A 22,260-nucleotide genomic window follows, 5' to 3' on the forward strand; every position below is an offset into this window, starting at 1 on the left:
CACCTATATATAGTATTTCCGAAGGTTCTCCAGGTAAATTTTTTTTTGACTCTTTTACACTCTCTCTTTACCTCTCTCAAGCCTCTTGTTCCTTAAAAACTATGTTTAACTTAAGCATCGGAAGATTCTCTATTGGATATGCTCCAATAAGTAGACTTCGTTGTTTTCGTTGTTTAAATTGGAGTTAGAGTGTCGACCGAAGCTCTTCCTCTGCCATCCAACGCCAACTTGTGAGCGCAACGGCCACCGAACCATCCCCACGAAAGCATGCAACAACTCCATCCAATTTCTCCAATCCGGAGGGCAAATGAGGCGAGATCTCCGACAATCGCAACTCGGCGTCTTGCGCCGGACCAGCAGCAACTTTCCTCTTCGTAGGAATGGGTGATAAAAGTGAGTAATCCACAATTTTTAGAACATTGGATTTTAGAAAAACAAGCACAATTTTTAGAGGTTTGTTCTGCGAATTGTAATGCGACCGCAACCCAAAAGAACCAGTACATCAGTTCAACTAGTATGGGAAAAGGCATATACAATAGTATCAAGATAAACAAAGAATCAATGGACTTCAAATGGACCACTTTACAGTTCAGTCTTTTTTACAAAGAAGCAACCCTAGAACAATTATCTGATCTACTTGACAGTATAACTTCAAAAAAGTTGCACACTGAACTCATGACACCCATGTCCCCGCTTAAGAGAGTTAAATAGGTTCCAACTCATAATTACACAAAACTGACTGATAAAGGTGTATTGGAAAAATATATGCCAGGATCATCCCCTCCCTGCATTGCCATAACGTTGATTTCGGAAATAGCTAAGAAGAGCGTGTGCCTGCAAAGCGAGATTCACATCTTAGGATCTTCGTCAACTAATTTAATGAAATGATTTAACTAGACTTCACACAGATGGAAGGAATAAATAAATAAACAAATAGAAACAATGAAAATGGAAAGAAGATGGGTAACCATCCATTCATCCTTTTTTTTTTTCAACTCGACGAACTGCCCTCCAGGCAAAAAAAATTTAACAAAAGAAGTTTAATTTTGCACACCCTTCCTATAACTTGAGAGCACTTCCCAGGCAGAAAGCAACAAGGTCTACAAAAACAAGATTACAAATTTGAGGGACAAAACCCAACCTCCACACCAAACTTAAGTACAGTCGAATACACCAGCACAGCTGTCTCAATTTATCCACATGCAATGTTTATCAAACAAGACCAATTTATATTCCTACATTCTATTTACAACGACAGAGTTTTAAGTCTTAGGGATATTTTAGAAATATTTCGTCTAACAATTTTTTGTGCCCACGCGACCATGGATCCACTTACAACCAGTCTCTAGCACCCTGCAATAGGTTTCCCTGATAAAAATGGCAGCTTTTCCTAATCTGTGTTTCTCACAACCTACCTCTCTTATTATCTGACCTTCTAATCCTCTTTCAATCAACTCTCTTGCGATTAATGGAAATCATAAATGCACATATAAAAAAAATCCTCCCAATCAAGGTTGTAAGATTCTGTTGAAATTGCTCCATTTTGTCCGGGGCCAATCTGAAAATGATTGAAACTTTCAATCAGTTTCAGCTGGTCTTGGCCAGTTTCGGCAATTTCAGCCAAAAATGACCGAAACTGTTATTTCCTATTTTTTTGTCTCCTTGCAGTAGGATTGCTGTTATAAAGCCACTCAAGTCTCTAACCATCCAGATAATCTGATTATGTGTAATTAAAAATTAAATTTTATATATATATATATATATATATATATATATATATATATATATATATATATATATATATATATATATATATATATATATATATATATATATTAAGCATCTAACTTTTAGTCTGTCTGGTAGATCTAGTAGATTAGTACATCTACTGCCGCATGTCTACTGAAGACATAATAGGTTTTGCTATATTAAGGTTTAGGTGCCAGCAGAGCAAACAATGTACTCAGTACCATATCTTTTCAATAGTGACACAGGATCAGAATGGGTTGCAGTTATTGGTTCTCTCTTGAATTGAGACATCCGAACCATCCCGGTCCATCTTGACTATTCCATTATGTTCCAAGTGTTGGGACCAAAGTCCACAATCTCGGTACCAGAAAACGTACTGGTACCTTATCAGTTCGATACGGTACAGTACGATACAGTACATCTCTATGCCGAAATAGTTCTCCAACCATTTTTTTTTCAATTTTCATCTCGGTACGTCTTGATATGGACTAGTACGCACCTCGGTATGCCTCATACAGATCGGTATGCCTCGATACAGGACGGTACACCTCGGTACGGGCAGTACGAAACTTGTACTGACTTGCAGGTGTGTTTCATGCCGGTATGGTATGGTACACCCCGGATGGGGCGGTACGACAAACCATGGTTGGGACACATTAGAACAGTCAAGACAGATGTGGATGCAAATTTATTTGATCTTTCTTTTTTATTCTTATTGTTACTGATTGCTACCAAAAGAAACTTTTGATAACTCGACCTAAAGGACAGACCATATCACTTTGGTTCTTGTGACTAGTTTGTCATGCTCTAAGTGGCAAGATTCCACCAATGATATGCTCAAGATTTAGTTAACTCCAAATTCATTTCCAAGAAGCCTCTAACTATCTTCTTCATCATCTCCACTTCTAAATATTTGAAAATGGAGAAGATCCTGTGCATGCCTATCTCTTGTTCAATTTATAACTTACATTTTAGGAAACCCTTGAATAGATAGTGCTTAGAAGTATGCTGCTTCATTAATCAAACTGTCCAAATTATGATCCTAGATAGTAACTTAAGTACCATAAAGTAATGCAAAATAACTTGATTTCTTTTAATTATTTTTCTATTCTAACTTTTTTTAATAAAACTCCAAAACTTAGAGCGAAACCTCTAAAACCGAAACATTATATAGGGGATCAAACTAAAATGAAACTGAATTTAAAACCTCACTCTAAATATACAAATCCTTAATAATTTCATGTATCTTTTACCAAACTCTCTCCCCCAATTGTATTTTGATGTTCCAATCCCATTAAATCCCCTGTTCTTCCTAACCGTCAGGCCCATAGATCCTGTCCCTTACAAATCCTTTAATACTGTGTGTGTGTGTATGCGTGCGCATGTGCGGCCCTTCTATATTTCCTAGTGAAAACTAAATTTATCTTGCATTAATTCCAAATACAAATTATTTCCTCGCTTGCCAAAAGGGTAAGAGCCTCAGAGGAGTTATTTCCCAATCTTGGAATCTATCCCAATCTGTCCTTGCTTCAATGTGAAAGATGATGATCTAATAAGGGGGTGTTTGGATGAAAACATGATACAAGACATTGAGTAGCATCAGTGTACCAACAAGTTGTTTAATAAGGTTGGGCAAAAACTTGATAAGAAATAGAAAAGGCTATATATAATATAGAGGCTAAGGATCACTTAATCCTTACGAAGAAAATAAACTTTAAATATTTTAATAATTTAGTCTTTATATCAAAATACATACAGAATTTTCTTACTTTTTTCGATATATTCTATTTCATTAAATTATTCTCAACCACGATATGCCATACCATACCGAATTGGACAGTATGAAGGTATTGTACCATACCGATTCAGTATCAGTACTCGGTACGAGTGGCGTACCGACACTTGGTACGTCAAAAAAATTCCGTACCATACCATACCGACACTGTGCTAGTGTGGCGCCGGTACGGAGTCCGATACCAAGACAGGGAACCTTGGTTGTATTATTTATTTATTTAAGAATAGGCACATATAGTAGGCACCATCATTTCCTCTCTTTCTCTCTCTCCTCCCTCTTCCTTCCACCTTTCTTCTTATCTTCCAATCTCTTATATATATTTGATATGTCTTCTTCTCTATGATGTCTTTATCCATGCCATTCTAAGATTTGCTTATATTGGCAGTTTATTAAAGGACAATAAGCTCATGCTATGATAAATTTCTCCTATCGGGGAAACCCAAAGTGAATCCAGAACAACTTGTCAGGCACTTAGTCTTTACATAATATTATAGCAACCATAAGAATAGTCTACTACGAAAAAGAAAAATAAAGATGTTTAAATCCATTTCTAGATTTTACATCTTTGTATGGGAGTCTACATGTATTCCTTATCAAACCCTTTAGACTTGAATACCACTAAATCATTGAACTCCCATCTCATTATTAAGGCCAAGGTCTGCTGTGCCAGAATCAAGGCCTGAACCGGTTGCCTGGCGACACGGAATGGCAGGCCCCCATACTGTTTCATGCCGGCCCTGTACCGACACAGTACAGGAGGTGGGGGAGAGGGCGAAGGAAGAAAGGAAAAGAGAGAGAATGGAGAGAGAGAGGGAGGAAGAGAGGAGGCCGGTAGAGGCTGGCGGAGGATGACAACCCGTGCGGAGGAGGGTCCACAGCCGCGGAGCCCTCCTCCGGAACGAAACGGGGGACCCGGCGGCGGAGCCCTCCTCCACGCGGCTCATTGGCCCTCCGTCGGCCGGCCTCCACCTCCCCCTCTCTTCCTTCCTCTCTCCCTCTTTCCCCCTGCTCTCTCTTTTTCTCTCTTTCCATCTACTTCTCCCTCTCGGTCGATGCGTTTCATTTTCATTGCCGAAACCGTTCCGGTCCGCCATCGGTATGGCTCGATACGCCCCGAACCGCCCAGTTTGGGACGATTCTGCCGACCGTGATTAAGGTTTTTCCAAAAATAAGAATTAACACTTCCCAAGATTATCCAATCAAAATCCATTTGTATATTTGACTATGATGTTAATATTCTTAACCCACCATGCTGAATCATTAAAAATAAAAGACTAAAATCTTATTATAAGACCACTACACTATGCTTCAAAACTCCTAACCACATAGTTGTTCAATAGCTGCAAAATCTAATAACACCTAACAATGTAATCATAAACTCACAGAATATTCCTTGAAAATAACGCACACCGCAAAATGCATATGAGCACGATACGAGATGTGGAGAGATGGACTAGGAGCTTGTTTGGATGTCAGAATCTGGCAGCCCGTCAATGCCAAATCTCCATCTTTTTCAGATAAAGTAAATCACCTCATCAAGGAGACTGTTATACCTGAGAAATTTGGTTGGAGAAGAACAAACCACCTAATAAATTCTCTTAAACTCCCTTCCTTCATCCCTTTAAATGGAAATGCTCTCTCATCAACCCTAATGATCTGGATAGTGAGTCCCAACATCCAAATAAGCCATAAAGTGAAGGTTAGCATGGCAAGTACATGCATCGTTGGCATCATACTGGCATACAGCACTAGCACGATGCTGGATGTATGCTTGTACTAGGAACACCCTGCAGTATCTGCCTACCAGTGACACTACATCACATGCTATGTCAATGCCAAACTGGAGAGCACAGCATTGACAAATGACTTTTAAATCCTCGCTGTACGAGGCTAAGGGACTGCTTGGTGAGCAGATTGCTAATTCGTTGATAGCTTATGTGGCAGTTGTCGCCATCTCAAAGAGATGAGAATAATAATAGTCAGACTGGTGGTGGAAGGTTGCCAAGCTCTCGTGATTGCTTATTTTCGAGACAATATTATATTCCATTGGAAAATGGATTTAGCTTATCCCTACATTTTAGGGATTTCGGAGCGGCAAGGTCCCTCAATCAGGAAAAAAAAAAAGCTCGCTTCATCATGTTAAGCTATTCCATCTCTTAACTATAAAGAGAACATTCCATGAATAACCTCTTCCAGCATCCAAACAGCCCGTAAATCTTAGTGTAGGCTGATTGCCATAGAAAATTTGTTTGTGTTGCCAAAGCGACCTCATTACTCCATCACACACATCCTTAATCTAAAACACCACCTTTCTTAAAGATCAAACAATTACAACAAAACACACTATATATCAAGGGTTTAAGTGTTGGAACTGAGCCCTGTAATTGTTTTGTTGCGGAACAGTACAGTAGGGATGGACAGACAGTATCAACAAAAAAAAAAGGGTAAATGGAGTGCAACTTGTACAATTGGTGAGGATTTTCCAGTACACAAGCAATAGACACCAGTATGGTCAGAATGGACCGAGACAGTTAGTATAAACAAGAACAAAAGGCAGCCAATGTGCAACAGCCGATCAGCATGGTTGTTAGGACACAACCAATACAGACCAACATAGACGGGATGGACTGGTTCAAGCAAGAGCTAGTGTCCTGTACCCATATAGCTACCATTTTTCTATCAGAATAATACTTTACCAGTAGGTATTGTACCAAACTGACAGTATTTTAAAAAAAAAAATCCTTATTATATATGCATTCGAAGTTGATAAAAACCATATGTAGATTCTCTTATCGCTAAAAATCTCTAACCGGTTACTAGAATAGGGATGGAGCATCCATGGTTGACTTCTTGACAATAGGGTTACAAGAATCAATCCACAACTATTGTTGTCATCTTTCAACCAAAGACTAAAGTACTGATTGTAATGCCCATCAAATCAAAGGTTGGCATGGTGTGGACATGCAATGCTGAGATTTAATGGTCAGCTTCCCAACCATGTGTGAAGGCTTGTGGCAACTAAAACCGGTCCTTGCAAAAGCATGCAGAACTAACACTCGCATGGGCCAATATGGACCAACACGCATACCTTGTACCATGCTGAAACAAGCACAATACGATGCCCTATTCCATGGTTTCAACATCAATTTTCAATCACCCTTACTAATAACTTTATATTTTACCCTTATGTCCCATAGGAATTCATCCAACTCTGTAAATCACCTTTGTTCTTATCAATACTCTTATATTTTCCCTTTTTCAAGTTTTCACTAAATAAAGCAAGTCCATCAAGTATTGAGCATAATTCTACCTAACTCTCTGGTATCCCAAATTTCCTTCCCATTTGGCAGCAATTTTAATGCTTGCTACTTCAATAATATGATAGAAAGACAGTTTATATATGGTTCCCCTAGCACAATCCTATAGATGACCTTTTCATGGTTTCTAAAGAACGAAGACTATTTTACCACCTTTAATAAATCTCACTCTCTTACCAAAAGCATATTGTTTTACTCCATGGGCAAAATTTGATATACTAGGAAATCAATGCACATGTTGTGCATTGATTTCAACAATAAAATTGTCACTAAATTAAGAAAAAAAAAAAGAGTAGTATTGCTATGTCTTTCTAAGATTCCTCTTATTTAAAGAGCAAAAACTCTACAACTATAGATTTATATGCAACAATGATATATCTTCTACTGGATTGCACTTAAAAAGTATGCCAAACAAAACAAACAAAATATAGATATTAAGTAAAAACCATTCCAAAGAGCTACCAAGATATACTGAAAACCATGGAATGCCGTACCGGCCCGTACCGGCCGGTACGGGCCGGTACGTACCGGTCCGGTCCCAGACCGGTACCGGAACCACAAGAAAACCGGTCTCCGGTTTTCTTGTACGAACCGGCCGGTACGAAGCCCGTACCGGTCGGTACCGGCCGGTACCGCTTGGTACTGGCGTGCGAACCGGCCGGTTCGCACCGGTACGAATTTTTTTTTTTTTATGAACCACAGCGCGAGGCGCTGTGGTTTTTGGCTCGCGGTACCGGCCGGTACTGTACCGATACCGGCCGGTACGTACCGGACCGGACCGGTACCGTACCGGTCCGGCCCGCCACCGGTACGCCGACCGGTACCGGTACGGCGGACCTTGCTGAAAACTAATGGAAAATCAGAATAATCAAAAAGTAAAAGGCTCAATTACTTTAAATCTTCTATTTTTGATATCTCTTGACAGCTGGCATGGTCGGACGGTAGGCATTTAATGATTTCAATTTTCCACAGCTGTCCAACATATAACAACAATTATTATAATTGTTTTGAAGCCAGGACCAATTAAATGAGAGCTAAAGTTGGGGTATATATGTAAACATCCAAGCCATTTAGCAGATTTTGGTGCTGTACAGGGTATTCCAATCCCCTCACACATCCAGTGTACCTTACCAACCTCTGTGTGGATTTTCTTTTCTAAGCATAACCTACCAAACTAGTAACCATAACCTGCACACCTAGCCTCACTAACTTTTCCATGTTCTTGCAATGGTTTCAGTGTCAACTTGCACGTCATATGTTGGGGTAGTAAAGACACCTGGCATGGATCCACACGCATCTTTTTAAATTCTCCTTTTATTATCTACGAAAAAAAAGGTTTCCAAATTTTCTTTTACCTTTTTTTCTGTTTTGGCATGATTAATAGAAATTTTCTTTTGTTCTGTCACTTATGAAACCCCAGAAAGTTCTACTTAAAAAAATATAAAATTAAAGGCAAAAGAAGAAAAGAAAGACAAAAAAAATATAAAGGTTGATATTAATTAAAGAGATCAAAAACAGTCAGAACATTGCCACTTAAATGTGGTTGAACGATGAGAAAATTTATATATGAAAATTAATATCTGATTCATTTAAAAACCATGAAATTTAATAATACAAACACAAAAGGAGCCTGTTAAAAACAAGAAACATGCTTATGTACATACAGATTCAAAGCCAGAAAATGAAGATAAAACAACAATACCTTTTCTTTAGCTCGTGGTGTCCCTGACTGTGATAATGCTACTAATGGTGGCACGGCACCTTGTTGAAGAACTCGAGTACAAAATCTATTGCTATTTTGACAGAGCTGAAGCAAAGCTGCAGCAGCATTTTCTTTTCCTCTTGCAGATCCCAATTCAACAACCTCCACAAGGGGAAGGATCCCATCCGAATGACCAATTGCTGTCCTGCCTTCTTGGATAGTAGCTAGGTTAGCCAAAACAGCCACAGCCTTATCAACCATACCGGCAGCTGGGTCCATCAGCTCCACTAAGTGATTCACGGCCCCAGCCTGCACTATACGAGCCTTGTTCTCATGAAATGTCGATAGATTAAACAATGCAGTTGTAGCATCTTTCTTTCCTCGAGGAGTCCCATTTCCTAATAATTCAACCAGAGGTCTGATTGCGCCCGATCGTCCAATCATAACCTTGTTTTCTCCAATTACTGAAAGGCTAAATAAGGTTGCAGCTGAGTTCTCTCTTGCTTCAGTGTTCCCTGTCTCAAGCACATGAATAAGAGGATCAATGGCACCAGCATTTGCAATGGCAATCTTGTTGTTGTCATTGAGCGATAAGTTCAGAAGTGCAGTTACAGCATTCTCCTGAGTCTTAGGATCCGTCGAATGAAGCAGATCAACTAACAAGCTTATAGCTTCACAGTTTGCAATGACAACTCTATTTTCCATATTGCGTTTAGCAAGAAGACGCAGCTCTGCTGTAGCAGATCTCTGCACATCAACTGAATCAATTTTCAAATCCTCAATCAGCTTACGAACTTCAGTCTCAACACCTGAGAGGTCAGGCCTGGAATCCATAGTTGGAGATGATATGATCCTAGGGATGGATGACCATCGAAAAATGGTTTGGCTTCTAAAATGAGCCTCACCCAACCTTGTAGGGAATTCAGGTTCTCTCTGAGGAGCAGAGGAAGCTGGAGTTTCTCGTGTAACTTCTCCTGAGGCATCACTGCTGTAATGTGTAAGATCATCGGAAACTTGTGACACCACATTTGCATCTCTGGTATCTTGAGGATAATCATTATCTGAAACAGAAGTGCAGGCAGAGACACTTCGGTTATGGCCCTGTAACTGCTCATCAACTATGGGGGTTTGAGCATCCTGTTTTGGTTGGTTGGCAGTTTGGCCACCAGAATCACCATGTCTCTCTCCCGAGCTAGACTCTTTCCCTTCGGTCGTCACTAACGATAATCTTGCAATATTGGCGTCACACCTGTTTTCAATTTGCAAAGATGATGCCACAGGTGGGGCACTGTGCTGTGGAGACAAAGGCTTCTCATGCAAATAATTTCCCTGGAGGTCTCCATTGGACAAATGTGAATCCTTATGTGAACTCACCATACACCTGTTAGATTCTGGTGATCTTGGATGGTTAGCCCTTGGAGAATGACCAGAATAAGGAACATTGCAATCATTAGAACTTGAATCTATGGGGCTAAGAGAAGACAAAGAGAGATTCATCTTCATGGATTTCATGGGATCTGGAAGCTTGATGTCATTTGACTCACACCAGTTGGCAATTAATAACTTGACAGTGTAGTTGGGAATCAAATTAGTGTTCCCAAGTGTTTGATGTGTCTTGGGACAAACATTGAAACCTTGATCAAGCCATTTTCTAATAAAAGCCCGCTCATATGTCAGGCCAGAATGCACAATCACCGGGTCGGACATCAGTTCTAGGGAAAGCGGGCAGCAAAAATTAGCAGGAATAGGCACCCCGTTAATGCTGTGCATATGTTTTATTTTAAGCAGGCACTCATGCATACTAGTGACAAGTGCAATCATATGATCAATCTCTTCCACTTCTATATGGTTTTCACCACGGCCAGCCTTCACTTTAAGCTTCTCAAGGGCAGCAGCCTCCATCAGCAATTCTTGATTAGATGACAAGCTCAGAGAGTTCGAAATTTTATCTAAAAGCTCAGGCCCAAGAATAACTTTCTCCCTCTGATCTCTTATGGCCTCTTTAATGACATCAGATATCCGTTCATAATGCATGTGCTGAATTTTCTGTACATAATGCTGAAATGGTTTGTCCGAAAAAACCTCAATCAGAATATAACGGAGATAAATATATCATGAGATGGAAGAATGAAAAGCAGGCCAAGCTTCACATGTGCTTCATTACCTCGATAGATGTTGACATATTATTAATTTTTACAAATGGAAGCAAAGAATTAAGTCGTCGGCATACTTCAATGGAATATTTCCAGATATTTGTTATTATGGATTCAATTTGCAAAACCTGGGAAAAGCAATTCAAATTCCAGTTAGAAAATAATAGCGTGAATGATTCTTTAAAAACTACCACAGCAACATGCTCATTCCCTACTTGATCACATGTATGTCATTGAACTTAACACAAGAAAGCCATAGTTAGATAGTGAAGCATCATTAATGGATGAAAAGAAGGGTACTAATATTACCAATCAATTAACTGAAGATCAGAAATCAGTTGTAGAGAAAACTATATAATTGTTGCACTTAAAAAATGCACTCTCTCTATGAAACACCAACAAGGAAAAAGAATGAGCATGTAATCATCACGTCATAATGACCTTAGAAGTAGTAACTATGTTTACATTAGCTTAAGAGGTGCTTCTCATGTTTTAATATTTTTTAAGTAATAATGAAAGACTTCAAAAGTTACTCTAGAATGATTTAACAAACATTATCAAGTTCCACACTCTGCCAGCTCAAGTTTAAATAGCTTACTCTCCAATTGCAGAGATTAGATATACAATCCAATAATGTTTTCTTTCCTGTAAGTTAAAACTGCTATATAGCAAGTTATAATGCTATCAGTTCTTTGTCTCAGGACATGAGGATGCTCATAAATAGTGAATCCTAAATTAACCAACTAAATCATTCGCATCTCCAACCTTGCTGCAGACCTGCTATCACAGTTATCAAGGCTAGAATTGATATGAATCAACTAAAACCTGAGGGCAGAATCTGGCTAAAATTTCACTCTGCAACCTAGGAGAAAATATTTCCAGTTCAATGCAGACAACCATATTAGATGAATCGGTTGTGGACAAAAGCAGCTAAGAGATCAACATATTTTATAACATAGAACTTACTTTCCATGATAAGAAAGACATGGAAAAGAGAAAAGATTCAAAAAGTTATTTGTATAACATAATTTTTTTATAATAGAAGCAAACAAGAAAGGCTAAGTTTCCAAAATAAGGTCAATGTAACATACAAAATAAACTTTACTGGCCGTTGGGTGCCAGCACCCAACAAGTTCCCTAGCTTCATTGACAACACCATCAAGTTCTTTCAACAACTGAATCAGGTTCCCATCTGATGATATCTCAGAAGCAACAGCTTGATCAAGCACAGGTTTCAAAAGCTCCAAGATTTCATCAATTTTTGGGCAGTATCTTTGAACCAGCTCAGATTTTATAGTGTTGCTAGATGACAAAAGATCAAAGCATCTGATGCTATTGAGCAATGTCTTGAGCAACGATATCTCCATTATACCTGTTGCAAAAACAGAAGCATGAGTATATGACTATTTAACTCGTAATTGTAACTCTGTCTTGAACAAGACAGGTGCTTCCAGCTCCCGGAAATTCTTACAAAATGACATCAGCTACGCAACATTTGAACAGTTTAGTATATCAAAAGAAGCTTATTAGGTTTTCTAACTCGTGAGGTGACATGGATTATGCTACTCACAAGAGACTGAATAGTGAAATGAATCAGTGGCAAATGATCAAGAATGGCTTTAAAATGTACAAGCAAAAGTCCCACAAAATCGATCGTTGTATATGTTTGATTTCATCAACCTAAATGGTAAAAGTAGCATCTAATGAATCCATATAAAATGATATTATATACATTGATATTGTACCAGATAGTGTACTTATTACCATTCTCTTTACATTCATATGGTGGACTAGGGGTTGGCATCCTCACTGAATTTGCGTCCTTCAGGTTCTGTTGTTATTGCTTGATTTCCTAGTTTTTAGTAACATTTCTTACTATAAGCTAGCAGACGTAGGTTTTACTTGTTTGGCTGGTTTCGCAACATTAGTCTATGCCAACACTTACTAGGCTCTCTCACATTGAAAATTTCTTAAAGATCCAGCTCTCTTCCTTTTCACCCCATCCACGTGCCCATCCATCTCAGGTTCAAATAACTACAAGCTGGATTTGTCACAAAACTGATAGGTATGTATAATTTTGTTCTTGTCATGCTGATAGATGTTCTGATGAGCTAAAAAGTATAATGATTTACAATTCTTGATTTTTTTATTAACAACTATATCAATGGTCTTTCATAATTATTGAACTATTCACCACTTTAACCTTCATCGTAATTAGTAATGAGGGATTTTTCTTGAATAAAATAATAAGTTTGTTTTGTATAAAATTGTTATCACAATTTTTCTGGATTGTTTATCCTCTACAAACTATGTAAAACTCTTATTAATGAGTTCAAGGAAAGACGTGATTTCCCTCCTAACTTTGTACCCATAAGAAAGAGAGATTGCTGGCACTTCAGAAATGGTTAGTTGCTTGACCATGGAGCATATTCTAGGGAGAAAGAATAGGGTTGCACTCAGCAAGTTCTGAACCCTATCCACTCAGGGAAAGATGGTAGCAGCTTTGGCCGAACTTTCATATGCTTAATGTACATCAAAAATTGTTCTCAAATTTGAAGGCATCCTTGTGATCAATATCCAGTCACACTGTTGTAGGTTATAAATGATACAGGAATCCTTCCTTAAACTACTAGACTGGAAAACCTCACTAGATTAAGTTTTATAGTGGAAAGCTTCCAGTTCCCTGACATCCATTTTTTATTGTTCGGATGCTTAGTTTCCAGGAAGCAGATCTGACTATTGTAGCCAAGCATCAAAAATGTTCCTTTATATAGGTGTTACAATTGAGTTTGACCTTTTTTAATATCTATTTGATATATTGATGAAAAATTATAACGTTTTCTTCTTACTTCTATAATTAAAACAAATTATAATGTTTTCTTCTTACTTCTATTATTAAACCACAATGCCTATGCTCTCAGAATCTTGCTTTTTCAATGCTCAGAAAGACATTTTGCCAACAGGTTCTTCTCCTTTGCTCCCTCTCTCATTATAACACCATCGAAAGGCCCATAAAACAATGCATTTGCCGATGTTGCTAATCATCAAATGTCATTTATCTCACAACTTTCAAAAGTATTAAATTTAAGAAAGCTGATGTTTGCAGAGGTGAAATGGTTGATATCATGGGCTTAAGGATGTAATTTTAGATCATGGAGATTTCGTAACTCATCTTTGCAATGCTTTCCATGCACTTGCTCCCCCATCCTTGTGCCACTTGAAGCCTCCAACTCGCGCTCTTTACCCTAAATCACTCCTGATGCCAATTCATTTATTTTGGCACTCTCTCCCCATATTCAGAAAAAAGGGGACACCTCTTGAACCTAAGGAGGTTAAAACATGTGTGATTTCCATTAGTAGGATCTATTTTTTAAAAAATACATCCTATTAATGGAAAAGCTTTGATATGGCAGTCTATATATACAACCATTAGCAATTAATAATCAAACTTGTATTCCAGATTTGCAAACCATGACTGCAATACAAGAACCAAGATCACATCTTGTTATCAAAATAAACTGAAAAGACAAGCTTGTCCAAAGCATCATTTCTTATTTTGGTGTATCAAGGCCTAAGGGGTTATAGATGATATGGCTTGTCTTCTTTTTTTTATGCTTGAAAGGCATAGACAACATCAATTAGGGTTGAGCGAAAGTTTAAATTTTTGAGTGCTTAAATTTCTAACTGAGGCCATTAATTCTGGAAACTATCTGCTTAGAATTTGATGAATAACATAGTTCACCTTTTCCCTCATTATATAACGGTATATCAAGCAAACACACCCTTTTTATACCCTGCCAAAGTATTCTCTCATGCATCTGAAAAATGTTTCTGTCAGTCACAGCATCAAGCCATTGAGTAGTTAAACCTTTGAAATCAGAATTTTTTGAAGTATGCAATGCACAACTATCCTAGGGGAAGGCTCTAGGTTCCAGGTTCCATCATATAGACATCCAGAGGAATTAGCTAATTGACTTCCTGAACAGGGTTCTTCCTATTTGTGGGGCATCAGTGGCATGCAGGAAGGGCCTGTGTTACATGTGTTGCATAAATGTCTGCGATTGAGTCCCAGATTCCAAATGAACAAATTCGCACTCAAAAGGAGTTTTGTGCTCGGCAGCACCCCCCCCCCCCCCCCCCCCACCAAATTCTCTCGAGAAAAAAAAAGAAAAAAGAAAAAAAAAAATCCAGAAGCAGTAATTTAGGATCCACACGATATCTGCCAAACCCTCTACACAATGACGGACTTCAGTGTTTGTACATTAACAACTAAATCGTCTCAAATTTCCGTTGCAGACACCTATCTCAAATCAATCAATTGACCACCACTTATGCTCATCAAAGGCGAAAAAATTCAACACAAAAGATTGAAGGCAAGGAGAGAAAGAGAGAGCAGGAACCTATAAACAATGGATCCATTCGAATTCGTTCCGAATTAAGGAGAGATCGAAAGAAAACGAAACGATGGCAAGAATCAAATCGGAAAGAAGGGGATGGCGACCCTCACCTTCGCCTTCGCCGCCGCCGACGACGACGACAAGCTCGCCGGCGTTCCGCGCTCGAGCGCTCACCGATATCGCAGGGTTGGATTTGGCCTTTTTCATTTCCTTTTCGGTACGAGGATTTCGCATTCAATCGGCGACGGGATCGAGGAAAGGAGGGGAGAAGGGGAATTCTATCGTCATTTGCTACATTCGGGATTTTTTTTTTCACTTTTATATTTTAAGCACAGAAAGGGAAAACGGAACCCCGAACCACCCCAATGTCAACGAGTTGCGCTGGGCCTGGCCCAATCCTACATCGTAGAGGCTTTGCTTGGAGATGAGGGCGGTCCGGAGGCGCTGGGCGTGGAAGGAGACCACGACGGCGGAGATTTTTGAGGCTGCGGAGACTTATTTATCTAATATGGCTCGGGACATCTGGGACCTCTTTTTCGTTATCACAGCATCCAGATTTTTTCTTGTTTCTTAAGAGCCCCACTCCCTGACCATCTAAGATAAATTTCGATGGGGGTCTACCCATTGGTGGTGAGAGTGCTGGAGGGACATTTGTGATAAGGTACAACGACGTCAGACTAGTTGCTGTAGGGGCGCCGTTCCTTTGAGGTTTCAGCATTTGGGGCAAAACTCTGGACAACATGGAAAAGTCTCTCCTATACGAGATATGTGCTAGGGGTTGGATGCATCATCCTGCAAGAAGATTCGGCCTCGTTGAGCGTCCATAGGAGAAGGAGCGGCGATCGGAGATAAAACACCCTCTTCTCGATGGCATGCGACAGATGCTATGGTAGTGCCGCTGTTGCTGGAAATTGGACCCGGGGGCCGCCCGGAGCCAGGGGAGGAGGAGCTCCGCTGCCGGGAGGGCGGACGGCGGTGCGCCGGCCGGCTGCGTCCTCCTGGGGGGTGAGTGTGAGAGAGAAGAGGAGTGCGCCCTGTCCTGTCCTGTCCTGCAAAAAAGCCGGTGGCCGGGCTCCCCGGCGCCGGCCCTCCGATGCTTAAGTCAGAGGGGGCAAATATGTGGAGAGAGCAAGCAAGAGAGCGAAGAAGAGATATGTGGAGAAAATAAAGAGAATATTGTGTTCAATTGTGTCTGTGCTGTTTTTTTTTTCTCCCCCCCTCTTTTCTCCCAGGCTCCCTTTTATAGAAGGATTTTATGTTGCCTGGGAGGTGACAGGGAGTTTGTTCTCTTTTGTAATAATTGGGCACGATTTGGCCCATTGATGGCGTAGTGGAGAATAAGGCCGAATCAGACCGGAACCAGGGAGTTGTCATGGTCGATCGGATCTGTTGGAGTGGTTGAACCGCCGGCCGTGGTGGGCTTGGGGTCCGTGGATGGTAAGTGCATTTATTACCGAGTGAACCGGCAGTCAGGGAGAGCCATACGCTTTGATGGTTCAGTGATCCGGAGATCGCCTTGAGCCGTGTTAATTAAATGATTGAGTGCATCGGAGACTTGAGGGGGTCTCATGCATTAATGGCAGGTCGTGCCGAATACCTGCGGAGATCTTATGCCTTGATGACTTGGAGATAGCGGCAGGTTGTAGTGGAGTTTGTCAAGTCCCTCAGGCTTAGAGGGTTAGGCGAAAGTTGAACATTTGGTTAAGGCATTGGCTCGGCAGGGGTGCTGAGCCGAGCCAGTCGCCCGACGGGGCGCCCTGTGGCGGGGTCACTTCTAGTACTTCTGGTCGGCGCCCTTCGGGCGAGCACCTTCTAGCCGAGCGCCACTATTTGGCGCTTTTTGTCTCTGGTCAGCGCTTTCTAGTCGAGCGCTTCTCTGGTCGGCGTCCTCTGGTTGGCTCTTTCTAGCCGAGCGCTCCTACTCATTTATTTTGGTTGGGCGCCTCTTCTTGGCGCTCTCTCTGGTCGGCGCTCTTTAGTCGAGCGCCTTCCTGGTCGGCACTCTTTGACCGAGCATCTTTCTGGTCGGTGCTCTTTGGCCGAGCGCCTCCGCGGTGGTATGACTTGGGGTTTTTCCCCCAACAGCCGCATTGTCTAAGGCAGGCATATTTTTGAGAAGACGAACTAAGCTGTTGATTGGGTTGCCTCGTTTATGGGCCATAATCCGGGAGAATTCCTCTAAGCCAACCGACCGCTGCTCCTGCATTTTGCGGCCTTCTTGCTGGTGATATAACTGGGTGTGCTCGCGTGAGAGCAGCGTAGCAGCCGATGTAACAAAACAAGGAGACCTCGGTGACGGCGGCGAGGGAGCCGCCGGCGACGATGGGGAGGACGGACAGCCCGACGTGGTGGGGGTAGAAGCGGCCGACTCGTTTCCTTCCGATGAGGCCGACTCGTTTCTTTTCCCTCTCCTCTACCTGCTCTTCCCCGACAACTTCTTCTTCCTCTCGTTCCATCGAGAAAGCTATCGGTGGAACAAAACCTTGTTTAACAGAGAGAGCCTTGATCGAACGATGCCGATCCAGTGCTCTCACGGTCGAAGACGCGCTCGATTCGTTCAACGCCGCGGTGGCTGCCGATCCCAAGCCCTCCATCTACGCCATCAATCTCCTCCTCGATGCTATCGCCGGAATGAAGCACTACCCAATCGTGATCTCTCTGTGCAACAAGCTAAATGTTTTATCAGGAATCCAGCCAAATGTCCGCACTTATAGCATCGTGATCAACTCGTGCTGCCGAATGAGCTTTGTGGACCTGGGCTTCGGCTTCTTAGGAGGTCTCCTGAAACGTGGCCTCTCTCCCAAGACCGCTATCTTCAACTCTCTCATCAGCGGCCTCGGCACCGAGAAAAGAATCGGGCAGGCAGCCATGCTGTTCGATAAAATGTCTCTGATGGGATGCCAGCCGAACGTGGTCTCATACAATGCTCTCATCAAAGGGCTCTGCAATACCGGAAGTACTGCTTTGGCATTGAAGCTGCATCAGAAAATGGCTATGCTGGGAGATAGTTGCAAGCCTAACGTAATAACATACAACACTATTGTCCACCACCTTTCCAAAGAGGGACACGTGAGCGATGCATGCAAACTGCTCGAGGAAATGAGCCGTGTAGGTGTTAAACCGGATGTTCGCACTTACAATAGCATTATTTATGGACATTCCACTTTAGGCCACTGGATGCAGGCTGTTGGTATTTTCAAGGAGATTATGGATCGAGGCTTTTCACCAGATGTGGTGACATTCAGCGTGCTGATGGATTCACTTTCCAAGCATGGGAAGACTGCAGAAGCCCATAAATTATTAGATTTGATGAAGGAAAGAGGTGAAAAACCAGACGTTATCTCGTATACTATATTGGTGCAAGGATATTGTCAAGAGGGCTGTCTCACTAATGCCAGGGATGTCTTCGATTCCATGTTGGTTGAGGGTCCTGCTCCTAACAGTCACACTTACTCTGTCTTGATTAATGGCTTTGTCAAGAATCAAAAAATGGATGAGGCCATGGACCTATTCGAGAAAATGCAACGGGAAGGAGTAAAGCCTGATATTGTTACCTATAGTACTATACTGGATGGACTATGTCACCTTGGAAAGATGGAGGATGTTCGAGGCCTCCTTGATGAAATGATGAGTCGAGGAATACATCCAGATGTGGTCACTTATAGCTCTATAATGTGTGCATTTTGTAGATTAGGCAAGTGGAAAGAAGCTTATCAGTTGCTTTATGAAATGACAGAGCAACAAATTAATCCTAATGTCGTGACATTCAATGTATTGATCGATGCCATTTGTAAAGAAGGAATGGTTCCAGAGGCACATGAATTATTGGAAGTGATGATCTGTAAAGGTATGGAGCCTAATGTAGTGACTTATAATACACTAATGGATGGTTACTCTATGGTAGGACAACTAAATGATGCAGTGAGAGTTCGTGATTTAATGGTTTCAAAAGGGCATGAACCCGATGCTTTTACATACAATATATTAATCAATAGCTATTGCAAAAGTGGGAGGATTGATGAGGCTTTGAGTCTCTTTAATGCAATGCCTCATAAGGGAGTTCAGCCTACAGTCATTACATACAACACCGTGTTAACTGGATTGTATCGAGTGGGTAGAGTTGCTGATGCAGAAAAATTGCGTGACAAGATGCTTGCTGCTGGGATATGCCCTGATCTTCGCACATATAATATGATCTTGGACGGGCTTTGCAAAAACCAATGTATTGATGAAGCTATGAAGCTATTTCAAGATACCTTATCTTCTAATGTTAACCTCGACGTTGTCTGTTTCAATACCCTGATTGATGGTTTGGTCAAAGCTGGAAGGTTCGAAGCAGCCAAAAATATCTTTGATACTATCCATGCCAAAGATTTGAAGCCAAATGTTATTACTTTGAACATAATGGTAAATGGCCTCATCAAGGAAGGGTTGTTTGATGAAGCCAATAACTTGCTCTTGCATATGGAGAAGTCTGGTTGTCCTGCAGATTCTACCACATTCAATACCATTATTCGTGGTTTGCTGGAGAAAGAGGAGATGGAAAGGGCAATAGATATGATTAGGAAAATGAAGGAGAAAAGCTTTTCTTTCGAGGCATCAACTGCTTCGCAGATATTTAATTTGTTCTCAGAGGATGGGCAATATCATGAATATCTGAAGTTGCTTCCAGATTTTTCTCAGCATTGTGCAAAGTGATGGGAGCAGCATATGCATTGAATTTGGCTTTTGATGATCTTATGTTCACATAAGCGTTTGGCGTCCTCTATTTTTAGCCTGGGCCTTATTCTGTCATGTTGAATATATACTTATGCTCCAAATGGGAACTTATCCTCTAAGAGTTCTTTCAACAGATTGAAGAGAGATATCTGGGAACAAGGTCTTGTTGTCGGTGGTCTCCTCCTGTGGAGGTCAGTGAACTAAGAAGGTAATGGTGACAGGGATCCGGGACCGTTTCAGCCAACTTGTCAAGGCTTCCAATGAGGGAAAGCTTGATGTCAGCAGAATGATCATGCCTGTTGTCAGGCAGCATAAGTGATGGGGCTTCACATCTTCCAAAGATAATACCAGAGTTGTAGTCACTGCTAAGAGAGATGAACAAATCCGGCTATTACAAGACTACACAGAATCCTGAAAGGAATTTGCAGCCCTTCAGCCATAGAATGCAACTCACAAGTGCACCTAGTGTGGCTAAGTAATAGCATCTGTAATCCTGGTTCGCAGCATTGTTTGGACCATAGTTTGGTTTTTAAACGCCTTACAATTATCTGAATATCCTTGGGAATTAGGTATTCAATTAAACTTTATAGAGTTCTGCAGAATTTTGTTGTGTTTGCAGTTTGGAAGAAACTATATTTCAATCTAGTCATGCTTTGTTCTTCAAATATCCTGAAGATTATGTTTCCTGCATGTAAACATACTGTGTGACTAGGATGGGTACTTCGATTGGAGTTGGAAAAACGATTTGAGAGTATCAAAGATGGTTAGGATTTTTTTTTTGCTGAAACTAAAGTTAAAAAGGACCCCAGATAATAGCACAGTTTGGTGACAAGTGTGACAGGAAGAAACCTGAGAGGGCAGCATCGATGAGAGAACTAACGTGATAAAGTTTTAGATATTGTGATTTCAGGTTCTAAGCTCCAAACTTGAAACCATGATGATTCAAGATTCAGGTTAGACTCAAGATTGCGAGGCTTCAAGTTGTAAGTTTTCAGTTTCAGAATCTTGAAAGTTTAGAGAACTGAAAAATGAGATTCCAGAATATTCAAATTTTCCTGTAAGATTACATAGCTAATACAACTTTATCATACTATATCTATATTATATTTTCACAAATATTTGCTATGATATTTTACTAAGGGACCAAAGAAAGGATTAAAAGATTAGTGATGATTAAAACATTGAAGATATGTGGGTGGCATTACAATAAATGAAGTTTGAAATGCCACACAACTGGGGAGACAGTAGGGTTTCCCCATTTTTTGTTCTGCTCTAGAGTCCCCAAGCTTGTGAAGTCATGGAGCCTAGATTGAATTGACTAACTTCATCTACTACTTCATTAAGCACTTCTCAATGGTTTTTAATAATAATTAGGAATTATTAGCTTAAGGCCCTTTTGGTATTTGATTTGTGCTGGATTCAGCACGCACAAATCCTATTAAAAGAGGAAGTAGTGGGAAGGGAGCAAAGTGGTTTCAAGAGTCACTCAACACCCAACTTCTAGGGCCTTTGCCTCTGGAAGTGGGAGCCCCTTGCCCTACTTCTCGTCTCCGATTGTCCTGTCTCCAGTTGGGCCATCTCAATGGTGTTCGGAAGGTTTTAGGATCCGGCGAACATACGCGGAGGAGAAATCTCCGCTTCCTTTGTCTATCCACTCTCGCTTTGAGATTCATACCAGTGGAAGAATGGTGGCGTGATTAAAGCTGCAAATGAATCGAGTTGACCCATGACTCGACCCAACCTGATCTGCTTAGACCTGATCCAACCCGTTTTTGGAGGACTTGTGGGGTCGAGTCGGATCCTAAAATTGAGCTCGTTCCATTTTCCGTATCGGGTCTGGATTTACTGTTTAGACCCGATTCAACATTTTGAATTTAGGCAATTTTTGATTTTCAATCCTACAGCCCAACCCGACCCGAATCTATAAAATTATTTGGGCCCGCGGGTTGCACCTGTGGAGGTGCAAACACAAGTTCTGAAGCCATAGACGGTTTGATCCGAATTGGACCTGAATTTTTTTGGTTGGGTTCGGGTTATACACGGACCTAACTCGACCTGAATGCCTATTGGGTCAAAAATTGTAATGGTGGATCCAACCTGATCCTACTCGATCTTCTATCGAGTCAGGTCTGGGTCCAAAATTAGAATCCAAATAAGAAACCGAATTAGGTCGGGGTCGCTCATGATCCGACCCGACCCATTTGCACCCCTAGGCGCGATAGGAGATACGTACTGGAGGTGATCCAAGTGTTGTTTCTTGTTAAAAAAATATAAATTCTTTTTTGCCTAAAAGATACAATCATGATTCAACATCTCCGAATCAATGGTATCTTTGTCTATTTTCTCACTCATTGATGATGTTAGGGCCCAGATAGATAATTGGGCCACATTGCAATGAAAATTAAACTTTCATAGTTAATTGAAACTT

At 40.9% G+C, this 22,260-nt stretch overlaps 2 protein-coding genes across 2 annotated transcripts; one reads left to right on the forward strand and one right to left on the reverse strand.

Moving 5' to 3' along the window:
* Window positions 1-486: 486 nt before the first annotated feature.
* Window positions 487-15,630, reverse strand: LOC103716639 (U-box domain-containing protein 4-like). The gene is made up of 5 exons (XM_008804722.4): window positions 15,224-15,630; window positions 11,808-12,088; window positions 10,728-10,844; window positions 8,564-10,621; window positions 487-834 (listed from the first exon to the last, which is right to left on the reverse strand). Exons 1-5 carry the CDS (start codon window positions 15,345-15,347, stop codon window positions 775-777), a joined length of 2,640 nt encoding a protein of 879 aa, XP_008802944.2. The 5' UTR covers window positions 15,348-15,630; the 3' UTR covers window positions 487-774.
* Window positions 15,631-17,744: 2,114 nt separating this feature from the next.
* On the forward strand, window positions 17,745-19,811 carry LOC103716640 (protein Rf1, mitochondrial). The gene has a single exon (XM_008804723.4). It carries the CDS (start codon window positions 17,745-17,747, stop codon window positions 19,809-19,811), a length of 2,067 nt encoding a protein of 688 aa, XP_008802945.2.
* Window positions 19,812-22,260: the final 2,449 nt, after the last annotated feature.

Source organism: Phoenix dactylifera, chromosome 5 (genome assembly GCF_009389715.1).
Source record: "Phoenix dactylifera cultivar Barhee BC4 chromosome 5, palm_55x_up_171113_PBpolish2nd_filt_p, whole genome shotgun sequence".
Lineage (NCBI taxonomy): Eukaryota > Viridiplantae > Streptophyta > Magnoliopsida > Arecales > Arecaceae > Phoenix > Phoenix dactylifera.

Coding starts and splice junctions, on each gene's coding strand:
- LOC103716639 (XM_008804722.4), bottom strand. CDS start 15,347: ATGCGAAATCCTCGTACCGAAAAGGAAATGAAAAAGGCCAAATCCAAC. Junction 12,089..15,223: donor CGGCGGCGGCGAAGGCGAAG/GTGAGGGTCGCC, acceptor TTTTTGCAACAG/GTATAATGGAGATATCGTTG. Junction 10,622..10,727: donor ATATGTCAACATCTATCGAG/GTAATGAAGCAC, acceptor AAACCATTTCAG/CATTATGTACAGAAAATTCA.
- LOC103716640 (XM_008804723.4), top strand. CDS start 17,745: ATGAAGCACTACCCAATCGTGATCTCTCTGTGCAACAAGCTAAATGTT.